Below are 23,162 nucleotides of genomic sequence, written 5' to 3' on the forward strand. Positions count from 1 at the left end.
AACTTAATTATCTCCCATCCCTATTTTTCAATGATAGTTCAGTTTTCTTCACCACCTCTATCACACCTGTCAGACTTCTGTTGATTTTTTAATCAACAGTCAGCAATCTGACACTTAAGGAAGACATCTAGTTGCACCTCCAAATCCAACCTAACCTAAATAATCATGTTAGATGCCCTAATACTATCTTTTATGCTCTACTTGCAGGAAACAACCCAACAGTTTGTGGTCATGCAGTGTACATGTTTCTCTACTACAAACTGCAAGCAAGTTTTGCAAGTCTCACAAACAAAGGCACTAGCCTAGAAATGGAGGCAGTCAAGTGACTATAACAAATGTAACAGCACATCAGGGTCTGTCTTATGAGATTAAAGCCATAAATATATATATATTTTTACAGGCAAAGGAAGCTCTTGCTGAGAGCCAATGCTGAGCACTTGGTGCACACTGTAAGAGTTGCAAGGCACAGTTTCAGTTCAGTGGGACACACACATCCTTGTCACATAACACACAGAAACTAATCTCTCTCATCAAAGGCAGCTTAGAGAAATTGCACCTTGACAGGACATCAACCATCTGCTAAATAAATTAGCAAATAAAATATCCCAATCCCAAAAAACCCCATCAGAGCTAAAGTGATGGAAAACAGCCTAGTTTCAAGCTTGAAATAGCTGGGAAATGAAGGGTGTCCCAAAAGTGCATGGAATTGCTGCAGAGAAACAGCAGGCTCCTCTCTTCAGACTTTATGCTGCTTGCCCACATCAGGGAGCCCCTTAGGTATTTTTCTGGTGTCTCTCAACCAAGTTACTCTCAGGTACCCAAGCAGCAAACTGGAGAAGGTAGTTTAGCAAAGAGGGTCTCAAGAGTCACTGCTGAGTGCACCGTGACAAGATAACACAGAGAGAGCTATGAGCCATATTCTTGATGTATTCACCACAGGGTGTATAATCCAGAAGGAAAATTTTGTTTCTGATAAATAATGATATGAAGCTGGTCTGGGATAGCCCTGAACTGGACAATCTTAATTCACATACCTGTGACAAAGAGCACATCTTGATCTTACGTCAAAGCAGAGACTCTCAGCTTTGAGTAGACAGAGAAATGCTGGGAAGAGTAGTGGGGAGAGGGAGATCCTCCCTGGAGGAAGGGGGACATCAGGCTCCGGAGTGGGGCCAGAAGAAAGCAGGAAGCCAAGGGAGCAGGGACCACGTGGTTTAGAGGAGGGCACCCATGCGATGCAGGTAGCAGATGTAGTCCAGGCATTGAAGGAGATGGGAAACGAGAGTCTCTGAGGACTGATTTTGCTGCCAGTTGTGGTTTAGAGGAGGGCACCCATGCAATGCAGGTAGCAGATATAGTCCAGGCATTGAAGGAGATGGGAAAGGAGAGTCTCTGAGGACTGATTTTGCTGCCAGTCAGGAAGCCAGTGATTGATGGAAACTGAGCCTGAATTCAAGGAATGAGCTGCACCAGTGCAGTGGACAAAGGTAAAGTTGTTTATATTGCATTTTTTTAATGACTATCCTGTTTGCTCAAGACATTTTTGCATTTTGGTTATGTTAAGAAATATTATGGCGTATGTTCTTATGAATCTTGACTTTTATGGTTATCTTGATCTCCTTTGAAGAGAGTACCATAAAGAAAGGACATGCCATTTCTGTGTTGAAATCCTGAATAAACTTGGGCTTCTTTCAGCCAGTCTGATAATGCTTCTTATCAGGGTTTTACTTGCATAGGATATGGCTGAGATGCAGTTATACTGCTTTTGGCTTTCAGATGCAACTCAGGCACAACCAGTTGGGTTTTCTCGGTCACGCTGCATAGCACAAGGTAGACACAGACTCAGAAAACAACACAGAAAACAAAGAGAAACTAAGCTAGAGCCTGGCCCCATCTGAATGGTGCAAGATGAAGATCCACGAGAATTTCCTGTATCATTAAAACCTCTGTGCTATACAGACACTTGGACCAAGCTTTCTCTTACAAACATGTATGATAAAGGATAAAGATGTTTGACAACCACCTTTCCCGCATCCCAGGCTACTGAAAAACTTCCTGATGGTTTCACAAGGGAGTATTATAAGATACCCACCCAATTAGCTTACCAAATAATACTGCTCCCTCCTGAATACAGAATACTGAGAAGGGAAGAACAAAGAAATCATAGTGGCTGTACTTGCGACATAATATTAGAGAGTTTTAAATGCACAAAATCAGCAATAATCAAGAATTTATTTAAGCAAGAACAGAACTTTCAGTTGCTTGACTGCAAAACTAAAATGCAGTGACTTTGTCAGGAATGAGAAGGATCTGAAAGCTAAAAAAATAAAAAGCAAGGTGTCCTGCATGATTGAATAATGATACAGAAAACTCTTCCCAAATAAGAAACACCAAACCTGAAAGGAAAAAATAAAGCTTCTCTGCAGTCTAAAGTAGTTCATCAATAATAAATGAAATTTGCTTTTGAAGGAGCTCTGTTAGCTCATTGTTGCCTGTAGAAATGCTGTGAATATATAGGTTACCTACCACGAGTAACCTTCATCATATCACAACAGATGCATTCTGCTTTCCAGCTCATTGTATATAATGATTTGGCTACGAGCCTTTGAAACCCCTACCATCACCTTTGCAGCAAGCACGTCCACACACCAAATAGATTAATTGATGTGAAAGTCTCCCTTTGCCAATATCTATACCTCTACCACCTATTCCTATACAGAAAGCACCTTTCATTCAATCAAGTTTTTACCAGAAGAGCCTCAGGGGATGCAATTAAATGTAATGGGAGGTGTAACTCCTAAATAAATCCATCTCTTAGCCAAGGCAACAGGAAGCAAAGGCCAGCTTACCTTCTGCAGCATGTGAGATACTCTGAGACATTCCCACATCAACTCCAGCCTTTCCATTGCTCTCTTCAAGTTTAATTTATGTCCTCATTTCCTAATGAGCTCCACTAAAGCAATAAGACTTGATGAGGAGGGCATTATAATGAGATAACTTGGTATGCCTAACACATGATGCTCTACAGGTCAATTATAAGGTCAATTAACAAACCATCTACTCAGTCAGAGATTTTTGGTAGTAGGAAGAGTATAAATTAACAGGCTTTGGAACTGCCCTAGTAATTTCCTTTTCTTTAAGTCTGAAAAGCATTTGAGAAGGAAATTAAGGGAAAAAAAAAGTCATTTAAGGAGTGATTTCTTCACATCTTCATTAAACCAAGGCATTAGCTTCTGAAATGGAGACAAATGTCAGTGTTTTGCAGTTATATTTGAGTCTGGAAGCAGTTTTCTGCTTTATCTTTCTGCAGCTGAGGGAAAGAACTTCAAAATCATTGTGAGTAGTATTTTTTTCTCAATCTAATACATATTTTCACCCAGATTCAATATGGCCAATACAGCTCCTAATGTGAAAATCTTTATCCATTAAGTCGGTTTACATTTCTTATAATTTCAGACCTAGACTTGAAAATTTCCCTTAATCCACAAAATTTAAAATAATTTTACTTTGAAAGATGGTGACCACAGAGTGTAGCCCTTTAAGGAGGTGAGCTGCAGTTATTGTGTGCTTGCCTTATGGTATAATACTGGTAGATCTGCTATCTGGAACAATCAAGAGACAACTAAATATGTATCAAGATGTTCTTCTGTGTTTAATTTTGGAGATATTTTTTTTAAGAATTTTTTATTGAGTTGTGTTTGACAGGAAAAAAGAAAACTTTTTTTTAAAGATTCTTAGAAATCGAACTATATGTATATAAAAATTAGCTGAGGTAATTGGTGGTGATAAATTGAGAAGTAGTGACAATTCACATCTGAAAATCAAACCCACAACAGGGCAAAAAAAATGTTGCTTTCCCTGATGAAGTAAGTTTGACAAATTAACACAGATTACCAGTTTACATGTGAGTATCTGTGTGGATGTACACTTAGATTGATACTTGACATTCACCTTTGTTTTTCTTGCCATCACCTGGGTTATATGGGTTAAGGAGGAGTCTCCATTCTCACTTCTCACTCAAGAGAGAGAGCAACCATGGTGGTTTAGGACATTTTTAGACTGAGAATTTATATAAAACAGTAGTTTTTTTCTCCTCCTCCTAAAGATGCTCATTTAACAGATTTTCAAGACACAAAATAAAATGGCTTTCGTATATATAAGGAATATAAAATCATTTTCATGACACTTAAAAGTAAAGAAATTAGAAAAATGATTGCTTTAATTGTAAAAAACTCAAATACCAGCCCTAAAATTTTAATTGGTGAAAGTTATCCAAGTCCCCTCTATCATGAGCCTCTCCACTGCTCCAGTCCTTTAGATGAACTCTCCTGTCCATAACCTTTGTATTTACACTCGCACTACAGCTTCTTCATGCTGAGGTGATAAAATTTACCAGTAAAAGAGAAATAGGTAGAGATGGATCAGACAAAGCAAGGAAGAAAACTATAAAGAATTAATGAAAGAGAAAAAGCAACCAGCAGGTTCTTACCTAATACAGTTTTAGAGTCATGAAAATACTATGATTTATGAATTTAACATCACTACTTCCCCTTCCCATAGATATTTCTTTCACACTGTTTACATGCAAAATAGGTGGGGAGATGTCAGTAGTTTTGGGTTTTTTCCCCCACATCATCATTTGACAAGTCACTGTTGTAGCTAAAAGAAAAATAAAGCTAATTTCTATGAGCAATAGAAGAGCTTGAAGATGCACACACTGAGGAAAACTAAAACCTCTCCCTATGGAATGGTGACTAATATCCAAAGTACAATAGAGTTGATGTGTATGATACATGTAGCACACCCTAAGATCTCTGACAAGGAATGTTTCCACCAGTCCACACAAACATAAATCTCTATTTCAGTTTCCAGTGAAAGGGATTTCCCACAGTGTGTGATATCCAGCTAAAGTGATTTTTGAGATATCATTGTCAGTGAAGAGAGACATCGTAAATGTCCCTGCGTGTACTATGTGAGCACCCAGATCAGCTTAGATCAGGGCAGCAGGGAAAACTGCAGGAGATTTTCTTCACAGGATGAATAAGTGGCTCACTGAAATACCACTGAGCTCCTCCGAGCTCTTAGCTGTATGTACTGCAGATTTAAAACCCTGTCTTAAGGGACAAATGAAACTGAGAGGCACGTAGGCTTTACATAGCTCTATGACGAAGTCAAGTGATTTGAATTTATTCCACAATTATGGCCCAAATAATGGATCTTTCTTATGGGCTCCGTTGTAGACCAGGGCCTAATTAATAACAAAAATTGTATATGACAACGAGCAGAGTCTCGGTTGGCTCCTGCAGGTTCCAGACACAGGGCAGTGTAACACTGAGTAATGCTGGGCAGGACCACTGCTGATGAGCTAGCGAAAACAAGGAGCCTATGTGTAACTGAACCAGGCTGGACTTCCATATAGCCAAAAAAATTAAAAAAACCATATATATACACCAAAATTGTATATATTCACACTAAAATACACATATATATGGATACATACAAACATAAATATATATATTTGAAAAGTCAGGCATTGGGGTCTTCAGAGATCTTAAAAACTCAACACATCCCATCCAGAATGTCTTGCGACATCCTGGTGATTCTCCAGCTAAATGAAGGCAATGCCTGCTTCCTGGTGAGCAGATTGCTCCATGGTCGCTTTTTGGCCATTGAAATCTCTGGGAATTTTTGTGTGTGCATGCACGCTTACACAAAGTACACCTAAATAAAAAACAGAGTTAAAGAAAAAAAAAATCATCAAATAGATTAAGAGCAATTAAGATTAAAACAAAAGGATTTTTTTTCACATTTATTCTCCTGGCAGCAGCCAAATCTATGTTTCAGTGAGGAGATGGAGCCATTAAGACAATTTAATATGATCTCTGGGAAATGCAGGCCAAAGACCCCTTTCCCGCCCCCCCATAATTTCTGCATGAGATGTTTCAGAAGAAAAATAATAGATCAAATGCATCCTTCTAGCGAAGTCATTACCTCTGAATATTTTAGGAGGCATTGGAAACATTACTCTATTTCTCTTTCTTCCTTGTATTTAAGTTTTAGCAAGCTGGGATAGAGGAGGCACGTATAGACATTTCACATTCAGCTCTTTTCAAGTCCTTTATTATGCAGGAAGTACCAAACAACGCTGGAACTTTGAAATTTTACCCAAAAAGAGAGGCTAATATTGGGTAGGAGCTACTCACCTATGACACCTCACCTGACATTATCAAAAGAAAGCGACACTGCTTGAGTAATTAAATTTTTATTCCTTTAAAAGTATAAGTAGAGCACAAAAATACATTTCTACCTCCCACAGCTTTTATCAAGCTGTCAGGTCCTCCATAGCTTGCTGTTAACTGAGTCATGAAGGGAAAAATATCTAAAGCAGGGGAAATGTGTGAACCCTTGCTTGAGGATGCACTTGGTCATTCAGTGAAAAACCAGAAAAATTTTGGACTACTCCTGGTCAGTTCAGCTGCAAACTCGGTATCACAGAATCACAGAATATCAGGAGTTGGAAGGGACCTCGAAAGCTCATCCAGTCCAACCCCTGCCAGAGCAGGATCACCTAGACTAGGTTGCAGAGGAATGTGTCCAGGCGGGTTTTGAATGTCTCCAGAGAAGGAGACTCCACAACCTCACTGGGCAGCCTGGTCCAGTGCTCTGTCACCCTTACAGTAAAGAAGTTTTTCCTCATCTCCAGGTTGAACCTCCTATGCTCCAGCTTGGGACCATTGCCCCTTGTCCTGTCAATGGACATCACAGAGCAGAGCCTGGCTCCTTCCTCCTGACACTCGCCCTTTACAAATTTATAAACATTAATGAGGGCACCCCTCAGTCTCCTCTGCTCCAAGCTCAAGAGCCCCAGCTCCCTCAGCCGCTCCTCGTAAGGGAGATGCTTCACTCCCGCCATCATCTCTGTGGCTCTGCTGGACTCTTTCAAGCAGTTCCTGTCCTTCTTGAACTGAGGGCCCAGAACTGAACACAATATTTCAAATGTGGTCTCACCAGGGCAGAGTAGAGGGGAAGGAGAACCTCTCTCAACTGACAACCACATCCCTTCTGTTACACCCCAGGATGCCATTGCCCTTCTTGGCTCAAGGGCACATTGCTGGCTCATGGGCATCCTGCTGTCCACCAACACCCCAGGTCCTTTCCAGCCACTCGTCCCCTGTAGCGTCCATGGGGTTATTGTGACCCAAGTGCAGGACCCGGCCCCTGGCCTTGTTGAAGCTCACACTATCGGCCTCAGCCCATAGATTCAGCCCATCCAGGTCCCTCTGCAGAGCCTTCCTACCCTCAGCAGATCAACACTCCCTCCCAACTCAGTGTCATCTGCAAACTTGCTGAGGGAGCACTCAATCCTCTCATCCAGATCATTGATAAAGATGCTAAACAGGACTGGCCCCAAAATAGAGCCCTGGGTATCTGCTTAACTTCCAAATAAATACTTGAATTCACTGCTAAGGTGGTACGGGATCATGTGTCTGTCCTTGGAGACAGCTTCAGCTGGGACCTGTCTCTTCTGGATAAACTTCTGATGAGGTTCAAACCAAAAAACTTCTCCTCTTTCTCTCTTCCAGCTTCCTTCCTTCTCCACACACTTATTAATTCTCTGCCTTGCAAAAATAAATGAACAACCAACTCTGCTCTGAAAGGTTGTTTGAAGGCAAATTCATAGGGTGAGATGCAGTGCCTTATTTCCATCATAAGCCTTTAATTTAGATTCATACTGAGGGGGAAGGGGTTCATTTTAAAAAAACAAAACACTCTTGGTTTTTGCTTAAAAATCCCATTTAAATCTACATTTTTATATGCAGAAATGTCATTTTAAGCCTATAAATATACATCCTTTTTATTAAACTCGAGTTTCACAGAGACACAGGAAACTTGTTTTGGCCAGCTTTCATATGGAGATATAAAACAATGTGTGGGATATTAAAATATCCACCCAGTAGTTCTGTCCTTGTGGCATTGTTTCCCACTGCATTTCCACACCTTTGTCCACCTCTTTTTAAAATGTAAAAGAACTGAACTATTGATCGGTATTTCGCACTCTAAGGACACAGTAGCAAGAAAATACTGGATCAAAGTGAAACTGTGCTGAGCTTTATCCCCTGCTTCCTTATTATCAAAGCATTTGTTCAACTTTAAGCATTTGAATACGATCATTTATATGCAGCCAAGCACTTAAACTCATGTATAAATTTAATGATGTAACTGAGATCACTGGGGATTAAGGAGAAGAAAGTGCTATGTATGAGTAATGCACTATTTTACAACACCCAGGTTTTATTTCTTTGCCCCGTCCAAGATCTCCATTTGTAGAAATACGCCTTGCTCAGTGGCTCCTTGACTATCAGCTCCTTGACTTGCAACACATATTTAGCTATTTTTACTCTCCTTCTCACTTTCGAATTCTTAATTCAATAAATAAACCAATAAGGAAGAAAATAATCTTAGGAAAATTAGTTTGAAAGTTACCTAAAAGTTCTCAGGCTTTCTGGTTTCTCTGACTTCTTAATTCAAAAATTGGCTGCTGTTCTTGCTGAAGAAGTAAATTATAAACTGAAATCTTCTGTATTTCATTAAGATGGGAAGTAAGCCAAATGTCTTTCTTTAGCCTTCTCCTCATAGCCACAGGTCAAAAGATACAGTCATTTCTGGAAGAAGTGTACAACTCACTTCTCTAACTTGGGCTTCTATTGACAGTTTATTGTCAAGAAGAAACAATTCCTGGCATGCGAATAACAAGAACAGTGACTGCAGCATGGAAGACCACACTAGGATGGAAACTGTTATTTGCCATAGATTCATTTGCTGGAAGAAAATAAAAACAACTAAATTCTGTCATCAAAAAACCGTATCATTTCTAGAAAAAGCAATGTAATTGCTTCTCTTGCATTGTAGATATAATTGGAAAATTTTCAGAGTTTTATGTATAGAGGAATAGGATATGGTACCCACACACTTGGAGAAACAGATGTGGCTTTCTGACTGAAGGTTGTGGAGGTCCAGCAGTTCATTACAGTATGCTGGCGATACGAGCTCCCTTATGTCAGTGGAGGACTGGCTGTAGTGAATATTTCCAAAATCCATACACGTTATTTTATGCCTACACTTTACATTACACTTATAATTCTAGATCTTTATGAAGTGTAAGATTTCGAGTTGGAATGTCTGTGGGATGAATTCCTAGTTGATGTAGTCAGTGAAACTGTTATCATTGTGGCAACTGTGACAGTGGTAAAATGAATTCCATGATTTACTTATTTAAAAGTATTTCTTATATTGAACTTGCTGTTTGATAATTCACTGTGACACCCCTAATTTTTTTATTGTAATGACCAGTGATTACTGGTTCTTTATTTATACATCTCATAGCCCCACTATTGTTGACCCTGGAGAAACTGGAGACTCTTACCTTATTTAGGCTCTCCTAATATGAAAGCAATTCCAGACTCAGTAATCCTTCTCATTTTCCCATGAATGTTGCCATGCTACACCATTTCTTCTTTCAGATGAGTTGATAAATACTGCATGAAGTATGCAAAAATAGGCACATCCCTAAGATATGGCACCATCCAATATTTTCCTCTTTCTCTATTAAACCCCTTCTCATCAACCTTAATGTTCTTTTGGTTTCAGTACGCAAGCCAAGCACCAACGTTCAGGTTGGTTTTTGGTTCCTGTTTTCATATGCATTACTCTTCGTTTAGCAACACTAAATTTTATCATGCCACCATGAAGATATTTAAAGCATAGATAGGCCTCCTCAAAAGGCAAATAATCCACCCTAAAATAATGGATTCCTTGTGTTACAGTCTTCCTCTTCAGCATTAGTCAGTGGAGACCCCACAAGACCTCATTGCCTACATGCTTTCTTCTAAACATCTCTAAGTTTGGGATGCCTTTTGTAGCAACAATGTAATTTTAAAGCAACCATTCAGTTAATCCATCACTTCTGAAGAAGTGCTATTTTATTTGTGGCAAATTGCTGGTTTTCTTTCTTCATGCACCATACTGGGACACTTTTAGTTGTCTGTTATTTGCCATTTTTTTCTTTAAACTCAGTATCCATCTTTTGCCTCTCTAATTTTGTTCATAAATATCCCAATTACTTTTTGGCATTTTATCGGCGCCGCAAGTGATGCCAGAGTATGTCAGACTACAGGGTATTATAGGGAAAGCTATTCAAGGACTTACCCACATCTTCTAATGTATTTTGATCATATGTACAGTCTCCATTTCTGATTGAGGAACCTTTTTATTATACAGTACAACTAAACAAGGCAAAAATAGCAATTTCTTAAAAGGCCTCTGAGAGTACACTTCTTGATAAAGATTGTGTAGGAGGGCAATAGGACAAAATTGGCTACATTGCTATTCTGAGGAATAATCAGCATATCTGAAACAAGCATCCAAGCATCTCTCAAGAACACAGTAAGGGATATACATGTCACCACTCATGGTGTACCTCACTCTCTATCACAGTGTTTCAAACCCCTTATGAAGTCATGAAAGTCCTCCTGTTAGTAATTAATTAGAAGAAAAATAAATACATGCTTATAGTTTCTCTCCTGTTAATAATTAACTAGAAGAAAAATAAATACATGCTTATAGTTTCATTTTTGTATGTACCAAGACCTTTTCATATCAATAATACAATCTCCGTAGCTGAGCCAACTGTTGGGGCTAAAAGGGAATAAAAGTAGATACTGCATTTCTTTGCACAGTGGTCTTTATACAGGTCTATACAGTGTAGCACAACAGATGATTCCCAAGGGTCTGAAATGTCAACCTTATAAGCTTAATAAATGAATCTTTATACTGCTTCTGAGGTGTTGGAATCAAAACAACAACTTCATCCCACACTTGACACACATGTCTCATGTACTGAGGTTTAAATGTCTCAGATTTAAACTCTGTTTTTGACCCATTGGCCATGTTAATCCTGGTTATAAAAATAAGAAAATGAATGTAATGTTGTTTCTCCTTCACCAAAAGAAAAAGGAAGCATGAGGAAAAACTAATCACTGTCTACATCAACTATGATGTATGAGACATCTGCACATTAAAAGAGAGGAGCCATATTGAGGATTCCAAGGTTAAATGAGTTTATTGAGTTAGTGGTTACAATGGTATGTCAGATACCTGTAATCCAAGCTACACCTACATATTTGCCTCTAAATTCTCACACTGTCAGTTCCGTGTTGCTAAACATTCCACCACCAGGTCTTCTATTACTAATATTATAATAATAATCATAATAATAATCATAATATAAAAGGCAATGTCAATCACCATATTGTGCTTCATACTCCACCATAAGGAATTCAATTGGCAAAAGTAAACCTCTGGTCATATTAATGGGATTAATTGAAATGTGAGCAATCATAACACTACTAGAATATAAAGAACAAAATATGGTTTAAAAGAAGCATTTTTAAGATGAATTAGTTTGTATCTGCTTTAAAAATTCACATACTATAATGAAGATGACTTAAAAGTTATATCATTTAGTTATTGGGCCACACATTTAAGCATATTGGCTAGTACATTTTTGCACTGGAACAGAAGCAATACAAGCTTTATGGTCTATCATTACAATTCCATTTTGTTCACTTTATATACCTGCCAACCTAATGTTTCTTGCATGCACAAAAATTTCTGGGTTTAGATTTGAATTTTTTATTTAACCCACACGTACCCCCGTGATGCAGATTCTTTGGCCAATTCAATGCTATAGTTTAGTTTAAAAAGGAAGCCTGGAATATGTCTGTCTAACATCAGAAGAAAATGCCCTAAATTTTGGCATTGCAGAAAGTTAGGTACTTCAACAGAGTCTTAGGTTGCATGCAAATTGAGGCTGCTTCCCCCCACCCCATGCCAGACGCATACAAGTCGGCAGGTATGCATACAAAAAAGAATATAAAACCCTCCTGGTAAAGCTTAGTGGTTTAGAAGGAATCCATAGCTTTAAATTCACTTAAGGCCTGTACAGGGGAAATATGTTTCTTCTGGGACCCTCTCCTCACTCTTGTTTGGTATTCTTCTGGTTTTTCTCTCTTTACTAGAGGCTTCTTCTCAGGTGCCTTCATCTTCCAAGATACAACTGGTGAGTTCACTGCAGCAGTGCCATAGACCTTCTGATATTTCGTAGAAGCCACATACGATGCTTTCACTGTAAGGACCACAGCGTTCATCAGATTTTTAGCTGCCTGGATGAGAGAAGTGGCACTGTCCAGCTACAAATAGAGAAGAAAATGAAATACAGCAAGGTTAGTCCACTACCGGCTCACTGGAGCATTTCCTGACTGAAGTCTGGATGCTCTCAGATATCATTAAAGATGAAATGAATCCTCTCCCCTCAGGATTAATCAAGTAGCTTGTAGTGAGAAGCATCAGCAACAACACGCACCAAACTGTAAAGGTAAGACTGTGGTACCTCACATTAAATTTTTTAGTAATCCAAAGGAAAAGCTTGTGTTGTCTGGCTTTTTGTTGTCGATTCTTTTTCTATGGGTGAAGAAGTTGCCATTTTTTTCACAAAAAACCCATGACTTAAACCTCTAAAAATTTACTTCTATATGTCAGAAACCGCAAAACAGGTCAACAGGGATTTTTCCAAGCGTTCAGGTTTGTTCTAATTATTCCTATTAAGCCCAGGATAACACCCCAATGATGTCTACAGGAACAGTGTGAGGCCAGTGCTGAGCTTGTTAGAGAATCCCATCTGAAAAGATGAAAGGAGATTTTGAAACCCCTAAAGAAATAAAAAGATGAAACAGTTAACTGCAGGTTTTTGTAGCTTCTGTAATATTGGAGCTACTTATGTTCACAAGGAATCTTACTTTACGAATAGCCGGCTTTTCGGACTTATACCCTTGTGTTTCTCCCATGCACGAGTCTGCCTGAGGTTCCTGGGTCCTCTGGATGTAAGAGATCTTAAGGACTTGTTGAACTTCAAACCACTGGGACTCCCAGTCAACAAGTGTCTGTCATACACTGAAATCTAGTCCCAAAATACTGAAAAAATGAATATACTCTTTGTGATAAGGTCTTCCAGTTCTACTGTGGAAGCTGCCTCATTTTTTATAAGTGTCATCCAGTCCACAGGGATGATTTTGGATGTACTATTATTTTAACTCTTTAATTCCACCCCATGTACTCACTAAGTTCTTATCTGTTTATAATGAGCATAAAAGGCCTGTCTCCCTCCAGGCCTTTCCTGCTCCATATTTTGGAAACATACAATTCCTTAACATGAATTCTAAGCAAGGTAACCAAGATAAATATGCAGAAGGCAGTAACAAAAACCGTATTATACTTCACCTCAAGTGTTCTGAACCATTAACAGAAGAAAAGTTCAGGAGAAATGACTTTCTGAAGTGTCAGTGACTGATGTGAACAGGAACAGACATTACAGAAAGCTTGTGTCTGGAACCACATTAATCTGGAGACTTACCTATTACTTTTGATTTCCTCAGCCGTGGCTTTATACTCATTATGATTCATTAAATACATAAAGAGAGACATACAGCGAGGTGAAAAACAAAAACAACATTTTAATGATTTTCACGTAGTTGGTGCTATTTCCTGAAATGCACAGTTAATTGCCTACCCCCAGTAAATATTTTTCCTCAGGACTAATTTGTAATTTCTGTTAGTAAAAGAAGCCAAGTAAAAAGATGGAAAATTACATTATATGGCAGAAACATGACTGTTCAATAGGGAGTAATGAAATATAATTCAGTATAGTGTTATTCTATAACCACACTACTGCATGATTTATAAGGCAATCTGTATGTTTGTTGGCAAATAACAGATCATACTCTATTAAATTAGGATATTCTAATTTACTGCAGAGATCTACAATCAAGCATTATTCATTGTTAAATGATTCTTTGTGAAACACTGGTGGATGGATATTGAATATAAAGTGATGCCGTCAAACAGTATTTACTTCGTAATCAATGTGGATAAACTGCCTGTATTGCACATTCCTGCATGAATTCTATTTGTTGAAGGTTTCTAATAGCCTCCCATTTTCTCACATTCCTTTATGAAAAAAGTTTTGGTAGCTATTTCACATGGGACTTATATTAAGGAACAGAATGACTAAATGAAACATTTTGAAATGAGGCGGCACCCAAATTAGATCCTTAAAACCATACAAAGGATGCAATCTACATCTCTAAACACACTGGTAACTTTATGGAGTGTGATCCATAAAGGTGCGCAGAAGCATGTATTTCTGCAAGATCAGCTGCAGATTGCAACAATGTCTTTTAGAAAACCACGTTACATATTTTGATGCCATTTTAATTACCTCAACTTTCAATCTGCTGTTATGGTAGATAAGAGCTCTCCATTCTCACCATTATTAATCATATTTTAACATGCAGATACTTAATCCTTGCCCTTAATATCCATTCATATTGTAAAAATGCTTTCAAGTCTTGGAATCAGAAAAGAGACATAAAACCCCCATAAGAGTATTAGGCTAAGAGTGTTCTCCAAAATCTGCTGGTGGCCGTCCCGTGTATCCAATTTGGCTACCTAAGCACTTCCAGTGATTTTCTTATTGCCTCCAGCTCCTCGCTTGTCTTATGGCTCAGTAAAGCAGAATTAAAGCGAATGACCATCGATTCAATTAACATTTAGATCTCACTAAACCACCACGTTATTTTGGTTTTAAGCTGTGCTTTGCAATCAGCAGAGCTACAGTGGCATAAAGCTGGAACGAAGCGGCAGTGAATCAAGCCCTTAGCGCGTTAATTCCTTACGAAATCTGAGCACAGAAACATACGCACTTCTCCAAACAGATAACGTTAATAATAAAAAAAAATAAGAAGGAAAATTAACATTTCAAGTAAAAGTATCACTAGGAAACTATTGCACAGTGCAGAAGGCAGACTTCACTCCTTACCATGGTTAGGAAATTATGAACATAACGACAGCTTTTCATGCTGATAGTTAACAGAGCAGTTGACTTGCTACACATAGTTATAGTGTTCTGCTGCTTAGATCTTTCTACAAATGCATTTGCCTCCATTTAGGGAAAAAAGCCCTCTTAAACACAAGAAATAAATTTAGGTTATTGGCCCATAAAACTCCAAGAACAGAGTATTCTGGGCAAAATTCTAAATCTATAAAGAACCCATGAATCACTGCACTGGAGATGGTCACTTACCCAGGTTAAAACTGCCATCTACCCCATGAAGGCATAAATCCTTCAGAAAACAATATTAATTAAAAATTATCTTGCCCCAAGCTAATTTTACAATTAGTGAATGGAAGGGTAGAACACTGGAGCTGCAGAGCTTATTACCTGCCAGAAGATAATTTCAGGGTCTTTTTTCCCCAAAAAATCCATAAGGCTTTGAGGAGTTTTTGATTTGCTTATAAGCTGTGCTGCATTTTTCTTGTACTGTATGCAGAATCTTCCAGAAACTTGTGACAATCAAGATTTTTTGCTTCTTTTACATGCACACATAATCTAAGTAAAATAACCAGCAATTACAATACCAAAATAGCTGAAGAAGCAGGAGAGAATAAAGCTGGAAAATTTTCTCCTTAACAGTAAAGCAAATGAAAAGAGATGTTCTCCTTGCACTGTCACACCGCTGTAATGGGGAAGAATTATACCAGAGTTTTTAGAAAGGAGAAAATTAAATTTTCAGAGATATCATCACATTTATGATCAGAAATATACCACAAAAAGGGAAATTCAGAAAAAAAAATCTGTATTTCGAGTGAGCAAGGATATAGCATAGGTAGTTTTAAAAGAGATGGCTGTTTAAGGATGTTCTATGTCATTATTGTTGATTTTAATAAACCTTGAAAAGTGGGAGAAGACATCAAAAGAACTGTAGATAGTTCCTGTTCTGGAAACATCTGAGCAGTGCAAATAGAGTGACCTGTGAAATTATACGCCAGTCCAGCTGACAGCATTCCCAAATGAGAAAATGCAATGTTTATGACAGACTCCATAAATACAGGGAGGAAAGGCATACAGTTAATGGTAACTACATGGTTTGGTGGGTGAAAATATTCTGAGAGTAACCTACATCATATTTTGATGTGAATAAACTTTGTATTGCATAAAATAATGCTGTTGATATAACTGGGCCTCTGGAAGGCGTTTTGCTTGGTACTACATGATGGTTTGATTAAAACCTATCTGATACAAAATTAACAAGGCACATATAGGATGATTCCAAATTCTCTAATAGCCAAGTTTCCAAAAACATGAATACACGAAAAAATCATTGCTAAATAGTGACTTTTGCAGTGGGCTTTTGGAGAAACCATTTGTCAACTTTACAATATTAACATTTTCTGTTAAAATCTAGGGAAAAAAACCTCAAAAAAAAATCACCGCTAAATAGTGACTTTTGCAGTGGGCTCTTGGAGAAACCATTTGTCAACTTTACAATATAAATATTTTCTGTTAAAATCTAGGGAAAAAAACCTCACTTAACTGAAGAAATTTGCAGATAACACAACAACTGGGAAAGTGGTAAGTCATACAGAGGGTAGGTGATTGGTATCTAATAAGCTGGGAAAATGTAGATTTCAATTTGGCCAAATTTATAGCACATGATACCAATAAGGCAATTTACCCCATGCAGGATCCCAGGAAATCACTCCCTGAGTATACAAAAAGGCAGACACTGATGAAATAGGTTAAATGATCATATTCAGCTTATTGTGTGTCCACAGTTAGGGAATCCTGAGCCCTCAATGCAAGATCAACATTGAGGAAATGGAAGGGACTGAAAGAATCTCGAGAACAAACCCCATCTTTTATGGGAAAGATTCAGTCAGCTCTGTTTTTTCCATTAATTAAGTGCATGATTTAAAAAAGAGTCGGTCAAAATCAGCAAGTACATAACAACAGAAAGGTGATATGATTTTAAATTCAACAGATTAGACAAAGATGTAATAGAACTTGATGGCTGTAAAGTGAAGCAGGACATTTTAGCTATTAATTAGCTGGAAAATTTTAGAACATATTTAGAAAAATTAGAAACTTTTTACTAGTGCTATTAATCACAAGAACTCATGAAAGAGTAATTCTGTCTCTAGAAACTGTGAAATCAATATTGGATGTTTTTGCTTAATTTGTACACTCCAGTTTAAGCAGAAGTAATGAACATGAATGCACATTAATTCAGGAAGCCTATGCATCAGTTGTGCAAGAAGACAGCTTGGACAATAACAATGGCCCATATTGACCTTGAAATGTATGAACGCAAAAAAATAGTATTAGCAACTACTGATAAGTAGAGTTTAGTCTGGTTTACTTTGTACAGATTGGGAAAAGCAATTGTCATTTATTTAATGTATTGAAAAAGAACTTGTAACCCTTCAAATAGTTTTGGCTAAGACTTGATTTGTATGATTTATAGCAGGGAATTTGGGCACTGCCAAGCCCTTAAGGCTGTCTGGGAATTCTGGGTGCATTCCCTGCTTCTTTTCAAAGCAAGTCTTGCATTTCTGTGGCACATTTAATGTATAAAACATGAGTCTTTTAGTGACAGCCAATGTAAAAATGGCCTATTTGCTATTCGGATGCACTCACCCTTATGGTAGCAGACATCTGCTATTTACCAGCACTACCATGCAATGGCTGGAGCTGTACTTTGGTCAATCACTTGAAAATGTGCATAAGGTTTTTGCTAAATATGGGTCAATTGTGAGAAAATTATACCAAGAACTATGGGTATCATCTGTCTTCTATGCACCATTGGCATTTTAAAACCACACATTTCAGTTACAAGGTCAACAGGTTACCAACTGTTTTATCCCAGTTTGAAAAATCATAAAATATCATATGAAAAATCATACAAAATATGGGCAACAGAAGATGACAAAATGCCATAAAACATATAATCTGTAATAATTCATTTATACAGTTGATTCACTTATCCCAAGCTATATAAAAAGAAAAAGGATAAAAGACAAAATGACATCTCAATTCATTTGATTTGAGAAAACTTAATACGAAACTAAGACCAATATATAGATATTAAAATACAATTCTGCATTGGATATCAATAAAATTGGGAGATTATATTAATTCATTAAATGAACAGGCTTGAAGAAGTAATTTGTTTATGATAAAATAAGAATTCTAACCCTCTAAAGTTAAAAAATACTACTTAAATGCCCTCAAATTTATCCAGCAGTCCTAAAAAAAAAAATCATCTTTTTTTGTAACACATAAAGGCTACTTCACTGAAACACCAGGAGCCCTGCATATCCTGTTTCTCAATCAGCATCTGAAACAGTAAGCCATGCTTACTTCTTACATCTTCTGCTTACTCAGAAATGTTCAGCTAACGGAGACCGTACCTAAATTTCATAGTGGGTGCCAGAAAGCTTACAAATATTTCTTTTTTTGAGGAAGAAAACACCATTTTTCCCTCTCAGCTAAGGGACTGAAACATGGACTTCAGTGCCATGGTTACTTGCCAGTTTACTCATCTTATTTTACTTTGTCCTCTCTTCTCCCCTCATCAATAGCTACAAGTAGATTGACCTCAACAGGAAGCCTTGCAAAAAGCCTCACTCATAGGTTATAGTCTGAAGGATACCGAATTCAGTTGATTTTGGCCCAAGAGCATAGTACATCACTGAAAATACCAGGCACCTCCAACTCTATAACTAATAAGTTAAGTACGTACTGAAATTGCTTACTAGATCATCTAATATTGTGGAGCACTCAACTGTAAATCCTGCCAAACTTTAGTTTTTTGCTAAGTGTGGTAGGTTACCAAGAACAGCTCCAACTAACATTCTAATGTGCATCTCCTGGAGCAAAACACACACACGAGGAATATCAATGTTGGAAATACAGCAGCTTTATGAGGCTGGAGTTTGAGGATTACAGCTCAGGGATGAGACAGCCAGCATGAGTTTTAGGCAAGACTCAGACACTTATTTTCTTTCACTTTACTCCATCTACTTTTACATATGATATGTTATACTTGTAGAAATCACTAAATGCCCTTCTGATTTAAACATTATCAAAATGTTATTTTTCTATTAATGGCTGATGTTCCATATTGTCAGTGCTTGTCCTTCTAATAAGCTAGCATGAAAGCTCAGATTTTAACAACAGAAATGGTGAAACGAGAAACAAGACAAATGGAAACAGCTAAAAGTCAACCCTCTCCAATTCTTTTTATGAAATACAATTATTGCTGACAACTCTCCAGTCTGGCAGATCCCAAAGGTGAAAAATATATATTGAGATTTTTGATAGATATTCAAGTTTTTCTATTCATCAACTGTATTTACAGACAATAAATTATTTATTCAATATGACATTATGGCTATAAAACAAAATTTCTAATTCTTCTTGTAGGTACCAAACATGATGTAGGCTATTTGCTCAATATTTAATACTTAATACATTGTTGTATTCTTTACAGAATTTAATCAGGGAAAATATTTTCACCCATAATGAAGAATTTCTCAGAGCCAGCTCTTTTTCTTCTGCTCACTATCTGCCACTGCACAGCAGGAAAACGCTGCCAAAACAGTAGAATTCATATCATATAGCGGAAACACTGTAAGGACGTGCAATCATATACAGCATTGAACTTTTTAAATAAGCTTGCTTATCAGTCATATTCATGCTACAACATTGCCTCAAAACTTTCAGTCTGTTACTAAATCATTTGACATCAGTCTGAATACCCAAACATCTGGAACAATTCCACAGACCAAGGAAGAAATCCTCAGTCAATGAAGTCAAAGAAGTTTTGTAGATGGGAAAAGAATTTCACCCCCCCAACTTTGCCAGTGCTGTGGTTGCATATGCTACATGTTTTCTTTGCTAAGGTTGAATGTAGAGGAAGAAACACTTTCTACAGCAACCTACAACTGACAGAGATGGGAATGAGTCTTCTGCCATGATGGCTCAAGGGCTTCTTCTAAATTTGCCTCATTCTACACAGAAGCAATGCCTGGAGGATGTTGCCTATGATGGAAGGTCATGGACAAAAGAGATGACTCTCTAATGGCCATCAGAGTTGCATTACTAATAACAGCAAAATTAGTACAATGATGTTTACAACTTTAAATTCATTCTGCTCTATGGAATGGTTTGATCTGAATTCTTGGATAATTAACAGGAAACATACTTTCATACGTCTGATTTAAAAATAGGCTCCTACCTAATGTTCAAGAAGAAGAAGATAAAATGTCCGCAACAAAGATGAAGTCTAAACTATATTTAATGGAATAGGCTAACTCAAACCATAGCTAAGAAATTGGGATATCGCCAGGAGGCTTACTAAAGAAAATACGAGCAAGTCGGCTGTGGAAGCTCAGTATCACTCCCAGTAAAAAAAAGTCACTAATACCAAAGTTTACGTGAGTGGTCTGTGTATTGCCAGGATTGGATGTGTCATTTTACACAGGCATTCACATGCCAGCAGTCTACACATGATATGACATTGTCTAAATCTCATATCACAGACAGAAAAGTGCAGACAGGACTCTGTCAAAAGCATCTGAAAAAACATCTTGGTACAAATTTCTACTTTCGTATCCAATCGCAGTTAAATCTGAAAGAGGAAATACAGGATTTCTAACCAGTCTGTGCTACTGATCTCCCTCCTCCTGTCTTGAGTTCTGACTTCTATGTAATTTGAAGATAGATATCATTTTTAAAGGCACAAAATACTTTACTGCTCTTTCAAGTGGAGTTTTGGAAGCAAACCTTTTGTTCTTTATCTAGAGAACAGGTATAATAACAAGAAAAACATCTCTTTCTTACAGTCTTACCTGAAGGGAGTCCAAATCATGTCTGGTTGGCTGGAAATTGTACTCTCAGTGATAAAATGCAGAAGACTCTCAATTTAAAAAAAAAAATCAATACAGCATAGAAACACTATGTTCTTTACATCAGAATGTGTTATCTCCTGCTTTTCCTTGTGATTATGTCACAATGAAAACAAAAAACAAAGCAGCATAACACAAGTTTTAAGAGTTCAATGATGAGAAATGTGATATTTTCCCAACTTATTTTTAATGTGCAAAAGTGTCAGAATGGTATCTGTGTGCGAGTTGTCTCCATGTCTTCAACTGTGAGGATCTGTCATTTTGAGGCAAATCTGGTCCTCCAGCCAGCTTCGTATCTCTAAAGTTACACTTGCCCAGGTCAGCACAGAGACACTTTGAAGATTGCTGCTCTTCAGGCAGAGCTGGCTTTTCTCAGGAAAGGGATTGGAAACAATGCATCAAAGAATCAAAATGAATAAAACAAAATCCTCTTGTAGGTTGGAGGATAATGCCAGGACAATTGTTCCTTTCTTCCTAATGTTTGCCTACTGTTGTTCGTATATATTTTATGTTTCATAGAAGCAGATAAAGAGCTTAATCGGTGAAGATACTGAACACTTCTGAGGTCCTAAAAGACTTTTGACTTCCTTGGAGTTGAGGGTCCTTGCAGTGTTGCTCAACTCAATCAGCAGAAGCACTCCTTTCTCTGCTTCATTCCCTGAACACTTTTCAGGACTTAAGAACAGTATGCAATGAAATAAAGAAACAACATTGAATCTCCACAGCAGTCATCAAGAGAGAGCCCAATTTCAGCTTTTCAGAAAAGTCCCAGGAGCTGGCTTAATGACATATGGCAAATAATTTGTAAAGGAAATTCTAGTATTTTATTCCAAATCCATTATTCACAATTAGCTGTTCTATTTGTTTGACCAATGGTTAAATAACATTCAGTAAGTGTTCCTTACTAGAATGTTTTTTCCCTGGTCAATTACTGAATGTACAATTTGTGAATGCATTTGTTCATTACATTTTTAACTTTAGCTAACGCTAAAACTTAATAAAAAAATAGCAAAACAAGCAAGAATTACTGGAGCCTGCAAACAAATGAAACCAGAACAAAACATAAGCAATTTTAAAGGTTGTTGCAGTTCACAAGGAAAGAACAAGCAAAGATGTCAGCAAATTAAGAATAAATTGGAATGAGTAAAATCTTGCGCTGAATTCTAAAGGCTTGTTTTTATTACTCTCACTTTACTATGCAAATATTCATATAAACATCGAATAATTTAGGACAAAAAAGAACCTTTTGACGTCATCTAGTCCAATGCCTTGTTCAAAACAAATTGAATTAGAGGAGGATTAGATAAGGGTTTTACTCAAATTCAGAGTATCTCCAAGGATGGATACTCTCCCACATCTCTGGACTAGAGACCTCCACCCTGCACTTGAATATGACTACCTTTGAGCTAAAACATTTTTTTTACATCTAATTGGTATTTCCCATATTTAAACTTGTGTTTGTTGCCCCTTTTCCTGTCACTGTGCACCTGGATCTGGATCTTCTAGGTCCTCCTGTCAGGTGGCTGTAGACAGCAATATCTCCCCTTAGTCTGCTCTTCTGTATACATGCAAATGTATTTAAGAGTAGTGTAGATTATGTTGGTGATCTCATTTTCACTGTTACAAAAGCAAGTGTTTTATCCAAAGGAAAAAACTGAGTAACTGTGGAAGGGAGGAAAAAATATCACCAATTATTAACAAATACTTAATATCTCACTCAAGTTGGTTAAGCCCTGTACTACTCTCTTCAGAAAATATTCGTGTTAGGAAATCTTGATTTACTTGGCCTCTGTTTTGAGATGCAGTACTTTAGATAGCATTTTCCCTGAACAAATGCAGAGGTACTTGTAGCCTCAATGAGTCACATAACCCACATGGTTTCTGTGCTATTCACCTCAAGACAATCTTCCCTACATAAAAACAAATTAATGCAACCACATCTCCAAATCTTCCCTCTAATCCAGAATTTATGTAAAGGAGATGAAGGTATAAATTCAGCTTTTATTTAGAAGAATGGTGAAATGAAAAAGCATTTGCACCGGCTCTTTTCTTACAAAGATCAAATCTGACTTAAGTATTGTACATCAGTCATGATTGTCTATGGACTTGTCTGCACTTACTTGGCATCAGAAAAATTGTGAATGAATGTCTTTTAATATCAGTCAGGATCCTAGAGCTGTTCAGAGCTGGTGGCACTAAAGCCCCCAGAAGCATTTTTTCAGACATCAGTAGTTGAACAATTTAGGAATTCAGGCAAGAAAAATGGGGCTGCTCATAAAAACCATTGGGATGATGTGCTT

General features: G+C 37.5%; 1 protein-coding gene across 1 annotated transcript in view; it reads right to left on the reverse strand.

The window, feature by feature from the left end:
• Nucleotides 1-11,093: 11,093 nt before the first annotated feature.
• The window catches only part of LOC104537110 (catenin alpha-2), a gene marked incomplete at its 5' end in the record, with an annotated part of 63,616 nt that continues 51,547 nt past the window's right edge, over nucleotides 11,094-23,162 (reverse strand). Inside the window, one exon of the mRNA XM_010179898.1 lies at nucleotides 11,094-12,248. Coding sequence (XP_010178200.1) covers nucleotides 11,961-12,248 — 288 coding nt within the window. The remainder of the gene's footprint in view (nucleotides 12,249-23,162) is intronic.

Source organism: Mesitornis unicolor, unplaced genomic scaffold (assembly GCF_000695765.1).
Source record: "Mesitornis unicolor isolate BGI_N332 unplaced genomic scaffold, ASM69576v1 scaffold2722, whole genome shotgun sequence".
In the NCBI taxonomy this organism is placed as follows: Eukaryota; Metazoa; Chordata; class Aves; order Mesitornithiformes; family Mesitornithidae; genus Mesitornis; species Mesitornis unicolor.